At 34.0% G+C, this 22,203-nt stretch overlaps 3 protein-coding genes across 3 annotated transcripts; 2 read left to right on the top strand and 1 right to left on the bottom strand.

Moving 5' to 3' along the window:
- Positions 1-1,761: 1,761 nt before the first annotated feature.
- LOC122611302 (short-chain dehydrogenase TIC 32, chloroplastic-like) lies at positions 1,762-4,340 on the top strand. The gene is made up of 8 exons (XM_043784310.1): positions 1,762-1,985; positions 2,760-2,991; positions 3,098-3,177; positions 3,267-3,420; positions 3,511-3,589; positions 3,720-3,801; positions 3,946-3,992; positions 4,081-4,340. Exons 1-8 carry the CDS (start codon positions 1,877-1,879, stop codon positions 4,243-4,245), a joined length of 948 nt encoding a protein of 315 aa, XP_043640245.1. The 5' UTR covers positions 1,762-1,876; the 3' UTR covers positions 4,246-4,340.
- Positions 4,341-5,919: 1,579 nt separating this feature from the next.
- Positions 5,920-8,434, top strand: LOC122611157 (short-chain dehydrogenase TIC 32, chloroplastic-like). The gene is made up of 8 exons (XM_043784133.1): positions 5,920-6,130; positions 6,729-6,960; positions 7,096-7,175; positions 7,446-7,596; positions 7,678-7,756; positions 7,850-7,934; positions 8,031-8,077; positions 8,171-8,434. The coding sequence occupies exons 1-8, from the start codon at positions 6,025-6,027 to the stop codon at positions 8,330-8,332; spliced, it is 942 nt and encodes a 313-aa protein (XP_043640068.1). The 5' UTR covers positions 5,920-6,024; the 3' UTR covers positions 8,333-8,434.
- Positions 8,435-8,665: 231 nt separating this feature from the next.
- LOC122611156 (mitogen-activated protein kinase kinase kinase YODA-like) lies at positions 8,666-17,092 on the bottom strand. Its single transcript, XM_043784132.1, has 13 exons — positions 17,008-17,092; positions 16,674-16,810; positions 12,603-13,389; positions 11,626-12,357; positions 11,455-11,542; positions 11,282-11,344; positions 10,670-10,830; positions 10,514-10,589; positions 10,368-10,427; positions 10,169-10,279; positions 9,837-10,058; positions 9,060-9,753; positions 8,666-8,981 (listed from the first exon to the last, which is right to left on the bottom strand). Exons 3-12 carry the CDS (start codon positions 13,136-13,138, stop codon positions 9,193-9,195), a joined length of 2,610 nt encoding a protein of 869 aa, XP_043640067.1. The 5' UTR covers positions 13,139-13,389; positions 16,674-16,810; positions 17,008-17,092; the 3' UTR covers positions 8,666-8,981; positions 9,060-9,192.
- Positions 17,093-22,203: the final 5,111 nt, after the last annotated feature.

Genomic DNA, 22,203 nt, shown 5'->3' with positions numbered 1-22,203 from the left:
CTTTCGACGTTTGCTGAAAAATAGTTTGACCAAAGGAGGTGTCTCAATATAAATTTGACTTTCCATTCATGGGTCACCAATTCTAGCATGCACAGAGTGCTTAGTGCTTACCTATGCTAAATCATCAATGACGTATTCTAATTAGCTCATTTTACACTTTTAGCCCCTTAAAATCCTATAGTACCCACTACCCAATATGTTTTTTAAAAATAGCTCAGATTGGAATATGATTAATATGCCTAACTAATAGACCTAAAGATGTGCCTATAAATCTAGTGATGACACATGGTATAATTAAAGTGGAGATTAAAAAAGTGAATGAGTGACATTCATGTGTCATCTATAAATGTTTTAGACATTATTATTAAGCCTATAATTTAGGCATATATATCATTACCCTTATTGAAGTGACGGTAGATTCCAATAAAATTTTGTTCACATCAAAGTAGTTTAGAAGTTAGATATATAAGAGAATTTATATGCTAATATTACTAAGTAAAAGTGTTATGCAAGTATCTTAATTAATCACAAACATTTGTGTTAAGGTAAGTGATAAATCTATTTTAGTCATTCATAATAATACATATTTTATATAGTCATACATTGTTTACTATATCATGTACATTTGTTGTAAACTAGTTTTGGCAGACACCTTACTTTTTAGTTGTTCTTAACCATTTTCTTACTTTCCACGTGTCGTAATGTGACTGGTTCCAACTTGTCAAGTTTGTAATTAGACCCTTCACTTTTAGTGTATTTAAAAAATGGATAACTACATTATAAATACTTTGTCAAATTTATAATTAGACCCCTCATCCTTCGTGTATTTTAAGAAATGGTTCAAATAATATGTAATAACTACCTAATTACAGTAAATAATTCAAAACTACTATCTATTGGCTGTTATCATTTTTTTTTTTTCATTTGTATGTTAGTTATATTTTTTTTTCATTTGTTAGTTACATTTTTTTAAATTTATTTATCATTTTCGAATCCGGTTAAACGGTTTTTGTATTTGCCGAATTTCAGAAATTTTTATGTGAACGGTGGTCGCCAGAATTCGGAAGCAAATGTCAACAATTGGTGGTGGTGGTCGGATTCATCATATTGTGTATTTGTGGCTATTGTTGTCGTACTTTGTGGCTTTGTGCATACTTTTTTCATTTAAGGGCCAATTGTAAAGTAAACTATAGTTTGTGGGTGAAAGTGAAAACCCCCTAAAATTATGTGATAAAAACCAAAAAGAGAAAGTTACTGTAGTTAGTGTAAACTTAAATATGATATAAATTGGGTATTGTAAAACAAGTATTAAGGTAAAACAAATAAGATAAGATCTTGACCCTTAGATCATGGTTAGATTGATGCACGAAGATTCACGAAACAATTGATGCATGATGATTTTCATAATGCACGATGTTTTACAGTGAAGAAAAACATATTGTTTTATTTATTTTACTTTAATACTTATTTTATATATATATATATATAATGTTTAAAAATATTGTAGATCACTAACCTTGTGTTAAAAGTCCACCCAATAACCTCGATAGAATTAAGCCTATTCCATATATGTTCCAACTGAACACATGCATGGGAAAATAAAAACATATGTAAAAATTGATGGACTAAAAAGAAAATAACACAAACTCATTGTTCTAGAATTCAACGTGTACAGTATTCCCGGCCTCGTTTCCTATGATTTAATAAAGATTCTTTGTCCACTATGTGTGTCTTTATATACTCCGTATATCGTTGTTGTTTGATCCCATATCATATCACAACTTGAACTAAAGACAAATACATTCTACAAAGCATTGTTGCAACAGTTTTTGGTATTTACGATCCAAATAAAGAAAAGAAAAGGTTGGCAAGAATCATGACATGGATATCAATATTTACAGGGAAATCAGGATATGCAGCATCTTCAACAGCAGAAGATGTTACTAAAGGAGTTGATGGAACTGGCCTCACTGCTATCGTTACGGGTAATAATATTTCTCTACATGTTATGCACATGCATGTGATAAGATATATCGTTTATTTTTATTTATGTACTTTGGTTTTGTTTTTATAATTGTTGTAATAATGTAATTCATATTCTTATTTGTACCTATAACTATACAAGTGTCTGTCATATGAATTCTCTACATATGAATGGATCCAAATATGGACCATATGAACCAATTAAGATGAGTGGTTTTCCTTTAATTTAAGCAGACGCGTTGTCAATCCCCGTTAGTCCCCTATTCAATCTCCATTATATTAGTTGTAGAAAAAATCTCGCGGATTAGTGAAAAAAAAAAAAAAAACTTGGAGTTGATACCACAATTTTGAAAAGAAAATTAGATAACTAAAGGGATATTATCCTCATTATCAACGAATATTAAAATGATGATCTATTCTTGCATCTTTATATCTATGTAACACACCTCTGTTTTTACATTAACCATATTCAATCCAAAAGGGGATTGAATATATTTATATATATAAAGTAGCCTCTAATGAACTTGTGAATAAGTTTTTGTTCACATTCGACAAACGACTATATATAAGGTTTCGAAAAAATTTTATTCAGTAACATATATTTTTATAACGTTTTACATGTGAATGAACAAAAAAAAAACATGTGATGACCCAATATGAAATTTAGGAGTTCTCATGGTTCTTATAAAAAATAGGTTCTCAAAATAAGAGTCCTCTAATACATATATTGGTCATATATAATGCTACATGCTTGATATGTGTTATCTGATTTCCAGGAGCTACAAGTGGTATTGGCTTAGAAACCGCACGCGTGCTTGCGTTACGTAGGGTACATGTAGTTATGCCAGTCAGGAATCTCGAAGCGGGTAAAAAGGTCCAACAAGGCATTGTTGAGAAAATCCCCAATGCCAAAGTTGAGGTAATGGAGTTAGATGTCAGCTCAATGGAATCCACAAGACAATTTGCCTCACAATATTGTTCCAAGGGACTTCCATTGAACATCTTAGTGTAAGACAATGAGTTCATTTAATTGATCAAATCTATGTTTTAAGTTTTAAGACACTTGATTATTTATGGAAAATAGACTAGCTTTGTTTATCTTTTGTGTCAAAAGTCTCAATGCAGGGATTATGACTCCTCCATTCGCTCTTAGCAAAGACGGCATAGAATCTCAATTTGCAACCAACCATGTTGGTATGTGATGTTCTTCTAAGTTTATGTGTTGTTTCTTCAATTCGCTCAGAAAGGGCATTGTAATTAAAAATACCACTTGCTTTTGTTAGGTAACTTCCTTTTGACAAACTTGTTGTTGGATACCATGAAAAAGACCGCAACTGAAAGTGGCAAGGAAGGAAGGATAGTCATTGTTTCTTCAGAGGCTCATAAGATGCCATACAAAGGAGGAATTAAGTTTGATAAACTGAACGATGAGAAGAGGTAATCCCCATTTGCAATAGTATCCAATACCAAATCTTTATAAAACTTCAATTATACAAATCTCACATTTTTTTCATGATTTGCCTTCAGCTATAACTCAATGTATGCTTATGGGCAATCAAAGCTTTCTAATATCTTGCACGCAAATGAGCTCTCGAGACGATTACAGGTAAACTTGACCAATAATCTAGCATGACGTATACACGGAGAAATACTACTAAACTCATGACAAAAGATTTCAACTAAGTGATAAGTACCTATTCTTCGCTTTTTGTAATAAAACATGATACATTTTGCAGGAGGAGGGAGTGAATATAACTGCCAATTCACTGCACCCTGGAGTCATTAGAACAAACCTTATACGTAATGGTGGCTTCATGTGTAAGTTTCAAGAGCCAACTTTTTTTTTTTATTCTGTTTTTATATTTACTGTTTGATCGAAAAATTATATACACAAAACTATGTCACCCAAACGAACTTGTGTGATTTTTATATGCTGATGGTCTTAAACTTCCGTTGATACAGCTTTCTTCATAAACACACTCCAGAGTTTCTTGAAAGACATTCCACAGGTTTGTTAGCTAGTTCTATCCTTCTTTATTTTATTTTTTGATTAAAGATGATTGGGGGCTAATAATCGTGGTCGATTTGCTAATGCAGGGTGCTGCAACAACATGCTATGTAGCATTAAACCCACAGCTTAAGGGTGTTAGTGGCCAGTATTTTGCCGATAGCAATTTGTCTAAACCAACAGCATATGCCCGTGACCCAGAATTGGCAAAGAAACTCTGGGATTTCAGTTTGAAGTTGACCGAGTCTAAGTAATTCTATAATGATTTTATGAACGTTATTATTGTAATTTTCATACAATGATACAACATACCGTATGTTTGTGCAGTAATATAGTTATATTTCATTTAGTGCTTGCTTTTTTGAGACTAAATAATTACTGTATGTTTTTGTTTTTCTGTTTCTGTTTGTAACATTTAAATTCTGAACTTGAGTTTGTTTGAAAGGAACCATGCATTTCTGTCACATATAATGAAAACATGAACTTGTGCAAAAGTAAATGACCATTTCTGGCTAGATATGATGAGTTGTAATGTACTTGCGTCATAATAACTAAATTTTTAACTATGGGTAAACAGATGAGGTTTTCATTATTTTGGTAAACCATTGTTTAGAGTCGTGTAGCAGGTACTTGAAAGCTCGTCGGCTTTTTGACAAATCATTGTACTCTTGCTAACTATAAACTCCGATCTTTCTTGAGTTTAACGATCAGACTTCAGAGCTTTTCCAGATATGATACAAGTATTCAGATTTCAGTTGCTTTGAATTAACAGCCTGTTATGTTGGGGAATTTCGAGATAACAAACAAAATCACCGGATATAATCAATCTTTGAAGGCACATAATCACTTTCAGATTGAATCAATTTGGCGGTTCACCCAAACTATTCAATCGGATACAATAAAAGATTAAGAAGTTTCTTTGTGTATATATTTGAGAGAAAAGAACCAAAGAAAGAAGAAGAGAGAATGATCAAAGAATAGATACGGGATGTATATAAATTTGTTGGCCCAAAAAACTGTCAAAATGGCAATTAAAACCAAGGTTTTCGAATTGCCAATTTTGGTCCCTCAAGTTCCGAAAAATAAATTTTTGGAGGGATTTTTACTATAGCTCGACCCCAGCCAGGGGCTCTGCCCCTTGGACCCCGCTCCCAGGAAAGCTGCCCCCGGACCCCTAAGGTAATAATAAATTCAAATAGTCATGCACTTCGCACCTCCAATCCTATTTGATGTATTATTATGACGTTATTGATCAAACAAGTTAATCCAATTACACTAAAATATCCAACATGTTAATCTTGAACGGGGCATGGTTTATGCTGTTTCATGGGTTAATGTTAGATCACTGAATTCTCGTTTTTGAAGTAAGAACTTTCTCATGAAAATGACACATGGCATGTAGTTGCCTCGTCGCACTGCAAGTCAAAGAGGCTATTGCTACTTGCAAGTATTTTGCAAGAAACTGAAAGACAAATAGGAATTACCTTGCCAAAGATTCAGAAATGGCCTACAAACTGTCTAATATTAGCCTGACCAGGCATGGTGATGGACTGATGGTGGCTTCGTAATCAGACTATTATACTTCAAAGATGGCACAGACTGAATAATTTGTGCATTTATAAGATTTTCATTTGCTTTTGCATTTGCAAGGTGCAACCTTTTGTGCATACATATTCTTCCGGGAACTTAAAATTCCCAAATGTTATGATTGTCACAATCTATAATAATATATTTAAGACAATAAACAAATAGTCGAATAGAGAGGATTCTACCAGGATTTGTCTCTTACTTACGAGTATTTTTCTATCATGTAGTAAAAAACTAAACCCACAGATGCTAATAAAATATGTTGGTCCTGATCTGTGATTGATTTTGAATCCAATGGTTGACCCACACGAAACCCGGTATTTAAGATATTTAAATTGACAGTAGTTACTACTACAAGTCTTAGCTCAAATACTCTATCAATCAAGCTAGTGCAGGATCTACATTGGTTTCCTAACACCTTGTTTGTGGAGCAGAATTTTTGAAAAATGTGGATTTTTGGAAGGAAAGGGGAATCAGGATATGGAGCAAAGTCAACGGCTGAAGATGTTACTCAAGGAATTGATGGAACTGGTCTCACTGCCATTGTTACAGGTAACTAAAGGTGTTGCATCTTTAACTCAGCTTCTCTTTAGATTCTTTTAACTTGTTTCTTGAATGGTTTGACCTATGTTTTTTTGTTTTGGGCTTTCAAGTGTTTAATTTACTGCACTGGATTGAATCCGAAAACATGTATTTTTTTTTAAGATTTTGTGATCTGGTGTTTGACTAATATACTTCTGAATTGAATCCAAAAACAAGTTTTCAAGATTTTGTAATTAGAAAAAGTGTGTATGTGGGAAGTTAAAGATGGGGTTTGAATTCATCTGCTTTGATTTCTAAATATTGATCTTGCATCTGAAAGTTAACATGTATGGTATATCTGGAACATACTTCTGGGAATTTCACTATTTGATGGTGGGTTTTTTTGTGTCTGTATTCTTGGAGATATGTTTTGGTAAACTACCGAAAAACTTCCTAGGGCATGTAAAGGGTGCAGAGAGACTATTATTTTTTAACTTTTTTACAGAAGACTTAAATATATACAGAACTTTAGAGGCTATGACAAATTTTGGCTACAAACTGATGACAAAACCAATAGAATTTTTCTGTATGTGGTGTAGATTATATATTTGTGTGTGTGTGTGTATAGGCGCTTCAAGTGGTATTGGCTCGGAGACGGCACGAGTGCTTGCTTTGCGTGGTGTACATGTGGTTATGGCAGTAAGAAATGCTGAAACCGGTAAACAAATTAAAGAAACTATAGTTGGTGAAATACGTAATGCTAAAGTTGATGTTATGGAGTTAGATCTCAGCTCTCTTGCGTCCGTAAGAAATTTTGCAGCTGCGTACTGTTCATTGGGACTTCCTTTAAACATTCTCATGTAAGCTAACAGTGATTGCTTTTTTGTCACCCTCATTTTGCCTTTTCTATTTTTGACATATCATTAACACTTATTAGTCCTAGTTTATCTAAGTTGAGAACTACAAGTAATATTGGTTGTTTGTGTTGTAAAAAGCAACAATGCAGGGGTCATGGCTCCTCCTTTCACACTTTCAAAAGACAAAATTGAAGTACAGTTCGCCACAAACCATTTAGGTATGTAAAATAACAGATGGTAGCAAATTGGACGGGCTGAGTGGGTAACTGGCCGGCTCAGGACTGGTAAATATGGTATGTTTCAAAACAGGTTTGGGTCTGGTTTACCGAAACCATCTTTGTCCAAGATATTGATATTGATATTCATATCCATATTTTTATTAAAATCATGTGTCAAGTGGGCAGAAATTGTCACCTCTAAGTGACAGTGCTCGAAAGCATATTATCATAGAAACTGACCCAGAGACGGAAGGTATCCTCATTTGCCAGGTCACTTTCTTTTGACAAATCTGCTACTCGATACGATGAAGAATACTTCTTGCGAACACAAAAAAGAAGGAAGAATAGTTAACGTGTCATCCATGGGTCATCAATTTGCAGACAAAGGAATTGAATTTGACAAAATAAATGATGAATCAAGGTACATAATTGAAGATCATTGCACACAGGTGTATGCAACTTTTTAGTGTACGTATCTGATCTAATATGTTTCATTCTGAAGTTACGGCCCCCTACACGCCTATGGACAGTCGAAGCTGGCTAATATACTGCACGCCAATGAGCTAGCAAGGCAATTTAAGGTAACCATATTCAAATTTGCGATACTATTCATTTTGTCACCATATTAAAATATGGCTCTTTGTGTGATATTTACACGATTGTAATAAAAACAGGAAGAGAAGGTGGGGTTAACTGCAAACTCTTTGCATCCTGGTGCCATTGCAACGAGCCTTTTACGTCATCACAGCTTTCTTGAAGGTAAAAATCAGATCTTCGTTGAACTTAATATCTATTATTCAAAAATGTGTTTGTTACATATTAGTTCTTTTTTGTCTTGTATTGCTCTTGGATCAGGTGTAATGAATTGGGTCGGTAAATACTTTCTAAAAACAATCCCACAGGTTAGTGTTGGATCACTTGATTCTTTAGTTTCTAAACCAGAGAATTTTTGAAGGAATAATTCATTTTCAACCACCTTGAATTTTGATTTTTAGGGGGCAGCAACTACATGTTATGTGGCATTGCACCCACAAGTGGAAGGGGTTAGTGGCGAGTATTTCGCAGACAGTAACAAAGCAAAGCCGAGTTCTGTTGCTAAAGATTCAGAATTGGCAAAGAAACTGTGGGATTTTAGTCTGGGCATGGTGGCTCCATAATCAGAGAATTATCCAAGAATTTGTAACATTTTTACAACTGGTTTAAGTTGCATTCGCCAGAAATTGTGATAACAAGTTATTTAAAATAATTGTACTATGTTATCCTCCAAAGGGGAAAATGCAGGCCCCATAGGAACTGATCACTTAAGGAGCAGGTCCTATATTCGACATCCTTGTCAACATTGGGACCGTTTAGAAATTCAGGCCAAAGATACTTACAAAGGTGGCCTTGAAAGGGCTCTTTTAGGCTCGGTTGAGACCCCTATCAACCATGTCATGATATCTTCATACAACTATTCTATAGACAGGTAACCAGAAACATCATTGAGCTCATGACAAAAAGAAGTTCCTCATTCATAAAGCTTTTGTTGTGTACAAAACATGGTTAAACCACTATTTTCATTCCTTAATCTAGTTTAAACCAGGAATTAGCAACTTCACTGTAAACCATGTGCTACATCTTACACAACAATCTAACCTTTTCACCAAAATCTGGATTCTAAAATCTAACTTCTTCCTGTACGGTGTTCGAACCATAATGAAAAACTAGCCCACAAGTCCCTGCTGCATAACAAGTATGAGGTGTACACTTCTTTACATATCCACCATGAATTGATGTTAAAATGCTGGAGTTTCAAAAGCTATCCATCTGCATAACCGCAAAATGCCTAATCAGATTCTAAATCTTCATCACCTTCTTCAAGGTTCAACGAGAAATTTACCATACCTATAAGTTAAAATAGCGTCCCTCCTTCCATTTCATGTTCCAAAAGGGATTATGAGCCTAAAAAAGAAAATATATATAATATATATATATAGATATTATTCATATTAATATCTTTGAGTCAACTAAAATGGGGTCAACTCCATCCTCTACGACTAACCACTGGCGAAGTGGGCTTAAGGTCAATAGTTGGGTATTGTTTGACATGATCTCTCAAAAGCTGCTGAGAAACACGATCAGCTAACACTGACTGTCCCCCATATGTATCCTTTTGGTTCCCTAAAAAATCATTGTCCGAGTAAACTCTATCTTGAAAAAAAGGGGACCCTTGAGGCATTGCGCGAAACATATCAGGCTTTGGGTCATAAAAGCGGGGCACGTTAATAGGCGAGGCGAATGATCTGGTGGGAGACCTTGGAGTCAAATTCAAACCCGTAAACTCATGAGTGTATTGCTTTGGGACCTGGTGATAAAAGGGTACGGCTCCACTGCCACCGGCTCCAGCCAGAGGTGTGGATGAACCCGAGATGACCAGTGGACTGGATATCGGAGAGGGGGATAGCCTTCCAGTCAAATTTTGAGCAGATCTTGGATGCAAAAGTGGGCTACCCAAATGGGAGCCCGGGCATGATATATTACGAGGCATGTGACCTCTAGAGTGAAGGCCTGAAACTCCTTCAGAAGCATGTCCAATGCCCTACAATCATCAAAGAATAAATAATCATTTGAAAAGTCAACCTCAAACTGATTACTTTCTCAAAAATAAGGTGGAACTTATACCAAAGATCGCATTGCATTTGTGATTGGGCCAGGGCTGGGTATCAATCTTTCAGATGAAACAAGGTTTTTAACAAAAGGGTGGTCAAGGAGCTGGGCAGCACTAGGGCGGCGTGATGGCGCCCTCTGCAAGCATTGCAAGATAAAGTCTTTACCATCATCTGAAAGATGATCAGGTAACACCGGAAGTTCTTTGCTGTTACCAACCTTGAACAAAGCGGCAACCTTACAGGAAAGAATAAAATAAAATTGTAAGATGAAGTGAATCAATGCTACATATTAAAACACATACTTTCGGGTTTTAAACATATTCTATTTATTTTCATCTTACTAACCCCTTCGTACTGACTCCATGGAGGTTTAGTTGTAGCCATTTCTAACACAGTGCACCCAAGGCTCCAAATATCCACAGCAAGATTGCAACCATTTGAATTATTGTTAATAACCTGAGACAGTTAAGCTAAACTAAGCATTTTTAATCATTGAATATATTTGATAAAACATAAAACTAAAATGTTTTGCAGGCATACAAACCTCAGGTGCCATCCAGTATGGACTTCCCTTGAACGATAATGGGCATGACGGGCCTGAAATCTGCACAGTTCAATCATGTTAGAGACCAAAAGAGCAGCTCTTTTACATGCTAAGATGCCATTGAGCACATTATATATTTGTCTTACATGTTTTGCCATCCCAAAATCAGCTAATTTTACACGTCCATTAGGGTCAACCAGTATATTTGCACCTTTAATATCCCTATGAAAAAATAACACAACTTAGGTAATATGGGAATCACCAGAGCAAGATAAAACAAGAGGTGGTAAAGCTGAACCTACCTATGGACTGTATTTTTAGCGTGAAGATACGCAAGCCCTGATAATATTTGATAAGTGTAACTTCGGATTGCAATTTCGCCCAGCTGTCCATACTCCTGGAGAAGTTTATGAATGGAACCACCCGAAACATACTCCAAGTAAATATAAAGTTTGTCATCCACCTGGTAGATTATATAGATTCAAAATACTTCAGATATTACCATAAAGCATTGTAACATTACTAGCATGTACCCATGCAATGCAGCGGGGCGGACCACTTCGTGGTCGGAGACAGATGGTGGTGGACGGATTGCTCGTTTTATTAATGCATCATTTTGTTTATAGAGTTAAAAGTATTAACTGGTTGTAGGATCTAAATGTATGGTTGAAAGTATGAATAATTGGATGGAATAAATGATTATGGTTAAAAGCAATTGGTATTTGAAAGATGCATGGTTGAGATTTTGTTATAGAGCTAGTGAAAATGAGTGGTTGTGATGAATAAAGGAATGAATATGATAGTAATTTAATAAGTTTTGAAATGTAGTGTTTTAAATGTATTATAGAATATAGATATAGATAATGAAGCAAGATATAGGGGTGCATAGATATTAGAAAAATGGATTATCTTACGGTCTCGGATCCATAATATTGCACAATGTTGGGATGTCGCAAACGACTTAAGAGTGCAATTTCCTGTAAAATTTTAAGAACAGGTGTTGAGTTTCTACTTCCAGTAAGATGAATAACGTTTTTCTCTTGAAGAGGAGAGACACATAAATATAGGATGCAGTGAAAGAACTTACTTGCCCCAACTGCTGAGCACTTTCTTTTGATTTTGTATCATCAGAGAATAAAGTCACCTCCTTCATTGCACACATTTCTCCACTCTCACTAAGTTCAGGAATCGGAGAAGTCAAACAAGCAGAAAGTATATATGTCACAGTAAATGAAAATAGAGTTAGTTGATTACAAACCTGTTGAAGCCAAGATAAACATGACCAAATGTGCCTCTACCAAGCAATCTACCCTTCTTCCAGCGTGAACCATGGCTAGCCAAAAGATCAGCTCTACCCGGGCTTCTTGGAACCGTTGGAGTGGTTCCGGTTGAATACGAGGGTGAATAAGGACCAGTAATCGAGATGTTTAGTGGAGGAAGAGGTAGTCGGTGGGTTTGTTGTTTTCCATTAACCGCGTCATCAGGCCAGTGAGTAGGTAGGTCAATGCTTGATCCACCGGCTCTTGGATGTAATGGCGTGACAGACCCGCTCTGTATTCTCGAGCTCGGACCGGGACTCGTCATCCTAGGACTGGGTATGGGTGAGCATTCGGGGCTGCATCTACTATGTTGCCAAAACAACTGTGCAGCCATATCTCCTCCAACTGAATTGTGACTTGAATTGTGACCTGACCCTGGACTAGAACACTGGCCTGACCCAAGAAAACCCGCGTCAGCATATGGCCGCCCGGCCCAGAAACCAGCAGTTAGGGTCGGTTCAGGGTTAAATACCCTCATTGGGCTTCTAGATGGACTGGACATGGAGCTATCCGGAGCACTAAAGAAAGCACCTGGTTGAGGTATCTGTAATTTCGCCATGTGGCGACTTGAAGGACGACGCTTTGGCGATGTTGGCACCGTTTGGTTGTTCAAACATGCTTTCACTGGCTTTGCTTTCTCCCTTTTCTTTTCAGTTATAGTTTTAACACGACTAAAGATAAAAGATAACATGAGGTCATTACATAAAAAGGCTAATTTAACAGATATAGATAGATAGAACTAATTCTTGATTATTCAATTTAAGAAAACTGTTAGAGCACACAAGAGGCAAATTTAATATCGGTAGAGATATAAGAAATCAGCACTCCTGCTTTATACGTCAGAAAACGGAAAAAGAAAACTAAAATAAATATATATATCCAAAAAAAAGTTCGAAGAACAAATATGAAAGCTTACCAAGGACTGTTTGTAGAAGTTTTGTGACCATTTTCATAGTCGGATGCTTGAGGGCTTAACAGCCGTGAATCAGAGGGATATTCACTATCACTTGAACTATCAGTGAAAGCCGAATCTGTTGCCAATTCACCTTCAACATCCGTTTGACCATGTGCATTATGAGCATGATTAGGTTTAGGAAGTGGAGAAAGCATCAAAGGTGACAAGCCTTTTCCACCTCCCGGCTTTCTTGATGCCCTTTTCCCTGAATCAACCCTAACTGTATCCACTAATTTGTTAGGAAGTGGGAGCGGGTGAGCATCAGGTCTTTTTGTGAAACTTATGGATCGGGCAACTAGGGTGGATGGATAAGATGACCGAGAACCAACCCGCGAATGAGATCCCATTTCGGAAGCGACTTCACTATGTCTTCTAGATGAGTTTTGTTTTGAATCGGATGGGCTCTTGAGTTTTCGCTGAATTGTACCAAAGATACCGCCACCAGTTGCTTTCTTTTTTGATTCTTTTGATGAAGATTTACTCCACCATGGAGACATGATTAAAGTAATCAGGTATATGTAAACGAAAAATCTCCTCCTGGACTATATATATCGGTACTTGATTTGAAGATTACATTTCAATTGAAATCATAATCGGTTTAGAAATTTCTAACTCATTGATGAGAATTGGATACAAATTGCTTGAAAATTTTGCCGAACATTATCGTGGCTAAATAGGACAATATCTGCCTCTGCTTCCGTAATCATGAAATAAATAGCAATTACTTGAATGACCGGTGCACCGATAACTGCATTTATGAATCAAATATTATATTCAAAAAGATGACCATCAATTACGCATAGAGTTCCAATTCAAAATTCAATTTGCTTCATCTACTCAACAAACAAAGCACCTACTGCTAAAAAGTCAAGCTAGAGACGTGTGTGATTTACATTTTTCCAGTTTTGCATTTCTTCCGTGACTAGTTTGGAGTCAGAGGCTTGTAGTTCATACTACTGCTTTTCTTACTATATGGCTTTAGTTATCTATATAGTAGAAGTGGACAAAAATCCTTGCATGAAAGTGTCCATTTTCTTTAAAATGGAACTCAGGGATGAATAGAAAACTTTATAATGTTTAACATGAGTCAACATATGGTTCACATGTATGTTTAAAATAATGTTATGGTGAATGTCCATTTATAATTCTATGTTGTAATACTTGACTTCTCTGTCATGCCCCGTGTGTCCGCCTTCGTCAGGGTGTGACAGAAATAACACTAAACCAACGCAGATGGGGCTCAAGCCTACTATTGTTCAACTTAACAGCTTGGAAAGCCTAAATGATTCCATTGGACCTTTGCAACCCATCATGTGCTTTATATGACTTAGAGACTAGCCTTATCCATTTGAAGACTTGTAAAATTGTATTTGTGCAATGCATTAGTTATTTTGTTTCAGTGGTTTATTTTAAAATTGGTACGAGCTTATATGAACCAAGTGTCAAGCTCACACAATCCTAAATGAGCCTTTAGAATTGGATACTCATCCTTACAAACCAGGCAAAGTAAAGATTATACCAGTACATCAGAACCCATCCTATATAAGCAGGGCTTGAACCTAAGCTTTCCAAGCCACAAGCCAAGCCCATATCTCGGCATTTGATCGTTTTCCATTTTCAGCTAATACAAGTCCATTCATAGAAGGATGAAAAACCAGAATTACATGTGCAAAGGCCACTCCTACACATTGCCCACAAATGAATTTTTCCCTTTCTATAGTCTTCTATGGATACAAATTTCCCTGTTGTTATGCATTACAGAAAACACATAATTTCATGGAGATAAAAAAATGAAAAAAAAAAAGAAAAGAAAAAAAGAATCACAATCATTTAGTTTAAGATAACAAAATTTGAGAAACAGAAAATGTATTAAGTACATTCTACTCACTTAATTTGAGAAAAGGGATTGACAAATTTAAATATTTGGAAGAAAAATAAATATTAGTTTCTACGTGGTTCTAAGATACACAAGTTTGATGATTTGGTAAATGGACAAAAAAAAATATGCATAAAAAGATTTAAAAAGGAAAAAAAAAATCTTTCATGAGCTTAGATATAAATATGGTAAAAGGAAACTTCTACTTTTTTAAAAAGAAAACGAGAATGACATCCCGAAATAACCATTTTATCGTTTGAATGGGAATTAATCATTTGATTATGACTCTGTGAAATTGTAAATTTCCCAAACAACGTATCAAACCCATATCTCTGTAAATCTTATGTAAAATATAACAATTCTATAAGAACCATTATTTCCATATATTTAAATACCCATATTCAATGTCATTATCTAGCTCCCTTCTATAACATGTTACTCATTGTTTTAATACAATACCTGAAGTTGCCAAAGCCCCTGAATTCACAAAACACATATTCATCCCCTTTAGAAAACATATACTACTTATCGAATAACCTTTTCTTTTTGAAAGGAAAACTATCCTACATCTACTCCTACACAACACAAATGCCTAGGATGCAACCTAGGACTTCCGAAAAAACCCCTCAATAATCCACCCCCACAAATGTGGAAAGTGGGACCCAAACCCAGGTGGATCCTTCCAAGGTCAAAGACCTTACCGATGGGCCACCAACCCCATTGGCTACTTACTGATTAACCTAGTCTTATGCCAACATAATATATATGAACGAGGAAATCTATGCTTAATATCAAAAGCCCTTTTTAGCATATATGATTCAGCTTAGTGGTTTCAATGGAAACCCCACCATAATCTCCTTTATTCAATAGGTAGTTCATAAACCCAGTCCACACTTTATCCTCGCTTATACATATACAAACCCATCTCATAGAAGATTGTGTTTCAAGTTATCCCCATCCCATTGCTATCCTCTTTTGCTGACACGATGATCAAAAGGGGAAAAGTATCTATAAATTTGACGAAGTCCAAGATGAAATAGTACAATGGTTGTTTCCAATATTTCAAAACTTAAATTACTTTCACATGTCACATGATTGAGCTTTAAATGTCAAAGACTAATGGTTCATTACATCAATTTGATTAAAAAGAAAAAGAGTTGACTTGTGGAAAAGAACCACATGTGCGCCAAGTAAATTACTGAATTCTAGTCATAATACACTCGAATGGGCAACCACGTTGAATTCTACTCACATTTATAATTGTTCTGAACCAATTCTATCACCCACACAAACATATCAAATCTGAGGGGTTAAGATTCCACTTTAATGAAATAAAGACATCTTTAAAAAAAATAAGTAAAGAGAAAACAATTGACTTGTTGACAAAGGATTGCGGGACGTGCACAGGGATTCGCTTTTGCCTGCTACTAACCCATATATAACAGATTGATGTTTTTATGATGACCAATTATTGGTGTAAATACACACACGCCCTAAAGCTAATCATATCCGAGGCGGTCTGGGGAAAGAGAGAGGGGGGGGGGGGGGGGGGGGGTACAACTCCAGGTTTGACTCTCATAACTGATTAAAAAGAAAACAGTTTACTAGTTGATAAAGAATCTCCACAAATGCACAAGGTAAATCATTAATGTACTCTTTGTTAAGCTCGAGTGGCCAACCACTTCAAACTTTACTGCGTGTCTTAACATACAATATTCTGACCTACATGCAAATGATTTATTCCTACTACTAAATCTATTTCCACAAATCAATGTTTCTATGAGCAATCATTTGTTTCAAAGGATACCAAATTCGGAAATTTTGCTTACAGGTAAATCAACTAAAAGGCATATTCATCGTAAAATCAGACAAAAAAAGAAAAGAGGGAAACGCCATCCACCTACATTTTATATCCAACACATTTGCCACCATAAACTGTCAATAACGAACCCAAAGGGAACTCGATAATCACACTTATGTTCCTCTTACATTCATCGAACCTATACCCTATAACCCTATCTTGACATTCAAACAGATCTAAATCTCATACATTCATCATGATAAATAAAAAACAAACATCCAATACATAAAATCAATAAGCATTGCCATCAAAAACAATAATTCTTATATAGTTGCATATATATATATACACACACCTCTATATATCACCAGCTGCAAAACCCGTGTGACAAATATCCGTCAGCAAGAATCAAAACTATCGAAATTCAACGCATACCAACAGTCAAATTCCCAAAAGGGTATATGAAAAATGACAACTTTCGTTACAATTCACCTGAAAACAAAAAAAATAATAATATCAAACTTCAAGAAACGATAATAAATAGTGAACTTACAGATAAAACCCTAAAACAATGTGCAATTCAAAAGGCAAATGGTGGGTTTGTCCTATATGTATCTATAAATTCATCTAAAAAGCCCAAAATTAAGTTAATTTACAGCATCAGTTATAAAGGTAAAAAAAAGACTTACCAGAACAAAAAAAAGTGCACAACACCGGCGGGAAAGATACAGTGGAGAAAGTGTCAGTTACTCCGATAGACTTTCAAGAACAAGCAGAAGAAGAAGAAGAACAAAAAAGATAGGAAATGTGAGTTTTTATTAATATTAATAAATTAAAGGGTTTTGTTAGCCTCGTCGGTAAAAATTAATTGGACATTAAAATTTATACTTTTCTATTGGAAAAATCAGGGTCGGTTTTTAATATATAATGTATAAGTTTTTAAGCATGTGATAAGTTGTTAATGACAGTATGAAAGGGATAATTTATTAGAATACGAGTAATAACGAAAAAAAAAGTGTAATTTATTATTTAGCACACTTTTTCTATTATTTTATTATTATTATTACTATTATTATATTTTTGTTACAGAGTGTGAAATGGGAGGGGTGTTAATATTATTATAATTCCTTTTTCTAACTATAGTCAACTCCACCATAGTTACCTAAATAAATAACAATTTTCTTTTTTAATAAGTAATAACAATTTACTCCCTTATCTTGTTTTATCATTAAATGTAATGTAAACATTTGAACATATTAACTTTATTATTTTATCTATATTATAAAATGAAAAAAAAAAAAACCTTTTATTTTTGAAAGTTTTGAAAAGTGATATAATATTTTCACTTAACACCTTTTAAAATATTTCTTTTTACATTCCAACAGTCACCCCACCACCACACTGTTGTCGTCACAATCACCGCCGTATGACGCAGATACCGTTTTAGTTCAAAATTTAAGATCATCAAACTACACGAAACAACTATATTTTAACATTTTCAAATGGTTTAAGTGATGCAGATAACTTTTATATATGAAAATTTTCATTTGAACTATGAAATAATACTTGTCTTGTTAAAAAAATTGTTTCAGCCATTTGGTTTCTCCATTGTTGTTAAAGTTTAAGCTTTGAGTAATATTGATTGAGCAATTATTGTGTATGTTATGGAGTCATTTTAATTGTTTATTTTATACTTAGAAAAAGGTAACAAAATTATGTGAAAAAATTACATGTCAATTAATTACCTATACAAATCACTGATTATTTATGTTATTATTTCGTTTAAAAATTAAACCTCAAAAATACGTATTCGTTTGATCCAAAAACAAAATCGCTAAAAATCTGATTTTGCCATAAAATTACATCCAGTTATCGTAATTCTACAGTCCACGTAACCTGTACTCGTAATTTGTGTCCAAGTTTTCTTGTCCGGTGTTTCAAAAGCTCCATGAACGTACTAACCCCAAGTGTTCCCATGTCATGGTACATAATATGGTCTTAGAGATAATAGGTACACGATAAGCTCCCCACAACCATATTATCATCAATCGGGTAAACCTTTCTCGACAAACATTTACCAAAATATGTAAAACACGCACTTCGGCTAATCGACGGCTATGAAAGAGTGAAACAGGTCACAACTTTTATTGAGAGGGTTTTTTTGAACGACATGTGTTAGATGTTAATGATTTGAACCTAAGCAGAAACATTCAAGGTGCGCAATATACTAGAAGTTGGAACATGTCCATTTCTGTAAACACATGAGTGATAACACATATGCCGACACGCTTAAGAGGTAAATGCTTGAAACCACGGAGAATCAAGATTCTATCTCGGATATCCAAGCCAACATTTCCCTCCGCTAGGCGCCAATTCTCCCATAAAGGCCTGAACTTGCCACTTGATCAAACTTTCATTGAGCTGTTCTGAATTATACTTAGAGAAATATTTAGACTATTCCTATTAAAACATGTTTGTTTTATGTTTAAATTTTAGAATTTTCATGTTTATTTTTCTTATCTTTTATTTAGCTTCAAATGTAGTCTTATTTAAGCTATTGATACCAATGGGGTGAAACTCTAGTGGTGTCGCCATCATGTGACCACATGGGTCTATAGATGAAAGTCAGAGGTTACAGGTTCAAAACTTGTCAAAGACAAGTGGAGAAACTATATCTTGTGATCTCATGTGCGAGGGTGATGACTTACCGGACATGAGTTTTGTATGGTGTGCGCTCTAAGTACCCAAAAGGTACATGAGATCAGAGGGTTTCCACCTATTTACCCTTTTTTTTATTTAAGCTATTGACAAAATGTATTTTTTTAATTTAGATGAATAATCAAATAAAGATAAGGTTTATTTGAAAGTGATGGATTAGATGGTAAGAGGAAAACTTTTTTTTATTATTATTATTATTAAAATGATAAAATAATGGGTTACAAATGGGGGTGGACATTAGCATCACATCTTTTATTATAATTTTACCACACTCATGCATTATTTACTTGTACAGTTTGTTATATCATCTCTACAGTGTGATAACTTAATCAATACTAATGGTATGAATATCGATTTTTGTTACAAATGGTGTTAAAGCAAGTTTGACATAATAAGATTTAGCATTTGGGTCGATAAGACCTAGAACAATCGATAAAGGGTCGATAAGACCTAGAACAATCGATAAATACTTCAAGATTAATACAGAAAGAAAAAGGAATAAAAAACAATGAATGTATGAGGGTTTTTACCTACAAGTAAGGTTTTAAACCCGATTGAGAATTGGTGACGTTTTTCCATTAAGATTGATGCTGTATAAGTTTTGTCTCATTAATTTATTTTTTGTTAAGCATATCTTATCTTTATATATAATAAAAAATAATTGTTTTTTAAAACTATTTTTAGAAAAAGTATTATGTGGTAAGTCTATATTTTTCTTTAAAAAGGTTTGATTTTATTTATGATATCATATGTCATATTTAATATTGTAATATTTTTAAAAATAAATAGCTAGCTTATTAAATGTTTATATTAAATTCTTACTTTTTGATTGTAAATTTTTTTTTTTTATGTTTTGTTAATGCAATAAATACTCATACATATATATTATGTTAGCCAACTTAATATCTCCAAACCAAGTTATGATATATCAATTACAAAACTACATATATATATTCTTTTAACTTTTTTTATTTTAAAATTTTAGTTAGTGTCCGGGTTAAACCCGGGATTATTAGCTAGTTGGGTAAAATTCTAGATTTCTAGTACAGGTTCATATATAAGTTAGGGTCTTAGGGGCGGGAATTGCATTGTTAGATGCTTAAATGTTAAGCGTCTTCGTAAAATGATCAGATCCTTGATAACAGGCTTAAACTTCCAAATGGATCAATGAGGTTAGTTATTTCGCAGGCCTAAGCTCTGGAGTAATACATAGAAACAAGAACTGGGCCTACTTCAGCCCAATGTGATTCATGTTATCGTTTTTAACATTACTCTTTTAAAGAAAAAATTAGTTATTGTTAATATTTTGAAAAATAAAAAGTTATTATTGGTTTAGAGAGACTTCTTAATAAAATGTTAAAATTTTGTAGCTAATGAAAATATTTTTTTGTTAAATTGATTGAAAAGAAAGCATTAAATTGTTTAAACTGGTCGAAGATAAATTGTTAAATTAAATGAATTTGTCAATGGGTTAAAAATCTCAGCGGCATTCCGAAGTCCTGCAATGATGCTTTGATCTTCGGAGGCTAGAATTCGAGTCTGAACAGGCGAGGTTTTACCTCTAATTTAATCTTGTGCCTTCCGTAACGGTTAAATTTGTGGGTTTTCCCTCCCATGTGGTCCCAGACTTCGTGGATCGGTCGTTAGTGACTGTCTGCCCGTATGGATATAACAGCTAGTCATTCCTTGACACGAACATTTAAAAAAAATGAATGTATTAAAATTTATTAATTAATTATAAATTCTTTTTTAAAATGCATTTATGTCTAATCATATTCTAATTCTAAGTTTATAATATTTAAAATTTGTTGAGTTGGTACTTTTAACCCATTGAAACTTTTTGGTAATAAGGTTGCCATATCTTACAATTTATTGATATTACTTTTTTATCAAAATTACACGCTAGTACTGAAAGTTTACAAAACTCATTATACGAGCTGACTTATATACTTTTACTAGTGTTTAGGTCCGTTAATTGGACGGGTATTCTCAAGATATATAAATCTTATAATAATTGTGAAACAAAAAGTGTATAACCAATATCACAACTTAATGAATACGAAAGCTAAAAAAGAAAACATATGAAAATGAACTCCATATAAATATTAATTCCAAATTATCATTTTTTTTTTCAACTTTAGTTACATAAAAGGAAAAATAAAAAGTGTATGACCAATATCACAACTTAATAAATACGAAAGATAAAGAAGAAACATATGAAAATTAACTTCATATAAGCATTAATTTCAGTTTACCTTTTTTTTCAATTTTAGTTAAATAAAATGATAATCAAAAAGTGTATGAGCAATATCACAACTTAATCAATACGAAAGCTAAAGAACAAACATATGAAAATTAACTTCATATAAATATTGATTTCAGTTTAACTTTTTTTTTCCCCAACTTTAGTTAAATAAAAAAGGAAACAAAAGTGTAAAGTATATAATTTGAAAAATATGTGAGAGTTTTTTCTAGGTGATATATATATAGATAATAATAATAAAGTTTTTTTATTAAAGGACGACCATTTTTTTATTAAATAAATATTTAAAAAAATAGAGGATTAACAAGGAGATAATATTAGACTAAAAGAGAGAGATTATGAGTGTCAAGTGTACCCCAAATCCCCTCTTTTTAGTTGCCATCCGGGTTCCACGACATTAAGAAGTTCATTTTTCATGATTTGCATTTTTGGTGAGGGTTTTTTCTAAGTGATATATATATATATAATAAAGTTTTTTTAATAAGATTTTTTTATTAAAGGACGACAATTTTTTATTATATAAATATTAAAAAAATAAAGGGTTAATAAAGAGATAGTATTAGGCTAAAGGAGGAAGATTATGAGTGCCTAGTGTACCTCTAATCCCCTCTTTTAGTTATATTATAGATTACAGCTTAAACTTTATTAATACTTAATTGATGAAACTTTTCATTTTTCTACAATTGACTCGTCTAATTGATTTTAACTTATACGAGAGAAATGTACCCATGCATTACAGCGGTGATGAAGATGGCGGTAGTGCTTGCGGTGATAGGTGGTGGTGGCGAGCGGTTGTAGCTGCAGCGGAGATTGGTGGTGGTGGCGGTAGTGCTGGTGAATAGTGAAAATTGTTGATGTAATGTGGTTATGATGTATGGTACATCATGCATTAGAATGTGTACAT

This window comes from Erigeron canadensis, chromosome 8 (assembly GCF_010389155.1).
Source record: "Erigeron canadensis isolate Cc75 chromosome 8, C_canadensis_v1, whole genome shotgun sequence".
NCBI lineage: Eukaryota > Viridiplantae > Streptophyta > Magnoliopsida > Asterales > Asteraceae > Erigeron > Erigeron canadensis.
Note: the sequence above shows the minus strand (reverse complement) of the source record. Positions and strands in the feature narration are given on the sequence as shown.

What these genes read in the sequence shown, in the direction of transcription:
- LOC122611157 (XM_043784133.1), top strand. Translation starts at nt 6,025, where the DNA reads ATGTGGATTTTTGGAAGGAAAGGGGAATCAGGATATGGAGCAAAGTCA. An exon ending in GTTCGCCACAAACCATTTAG is followed by an intron (nt 7,176 to 7,445) that starts GTATGTAAAATA and finishes CTCATTTGCCAG; the next exon opens with GTCACTTTCTTTTGACAAAT. An exon ending in AAAATAAATGATGAATCAAG is followed by an intron (nt 7,597 to 7,677) that starts GTACATAATTGA and finishes TTCATTCTGAAG; the next exon opens with TTACGGCCCCCTACACGCCT.
- LOC122611302 (XM_043784310.1), top strand. Translation starts at nt 1,877, where the DNA reads ATGACATGGATATCAATATTTACAGGGAAATCAGGATATGCAGCATCT. An exon ending in ATTTGCAACCAACCATGTTG is followed by an intron (nt 3,178 to 3,266) that starts GTATGTGATGTT and finishes TGCTTTTGTTAG; the next exon opens with GTAACTTCCTTTTGACAAAC. An exon ending in AAACTGAACGATGAGAAGAG is followed by an intron (nt 3,421 to 3,510) that starts GTAATCCCCATT and finishes ATTTGCCTTCAG; the next exon opens with CTATAACTCAATGTATGCTT.
- LOC122611156 (XM_043784132.1), bottom strand. Translation starts at nt 13,138, where the DNA reads ATGTCTCCATGGTGGAGTAAATCTTCATCAAAAGAATCAAAAAAGAAA. An exon ending in ACTTCTACAAACAGTCCTTG is followed by an intron (nt 12,358 to 12,602) that starts GTAAGCTTTCAT and finishes TTTTATCTTTAG; the next exon opens with TCGTGTTAAAACTATAACTG. An exon ending in GCTAAAAATACAGTCCATAG is followed by an intron (nt 10,590 to 10,669) that starts GTAGGTTCAGCT and finishes ATTTTTTCATAG; the next exon opens with GGATATTAAAGGTGCAAATA.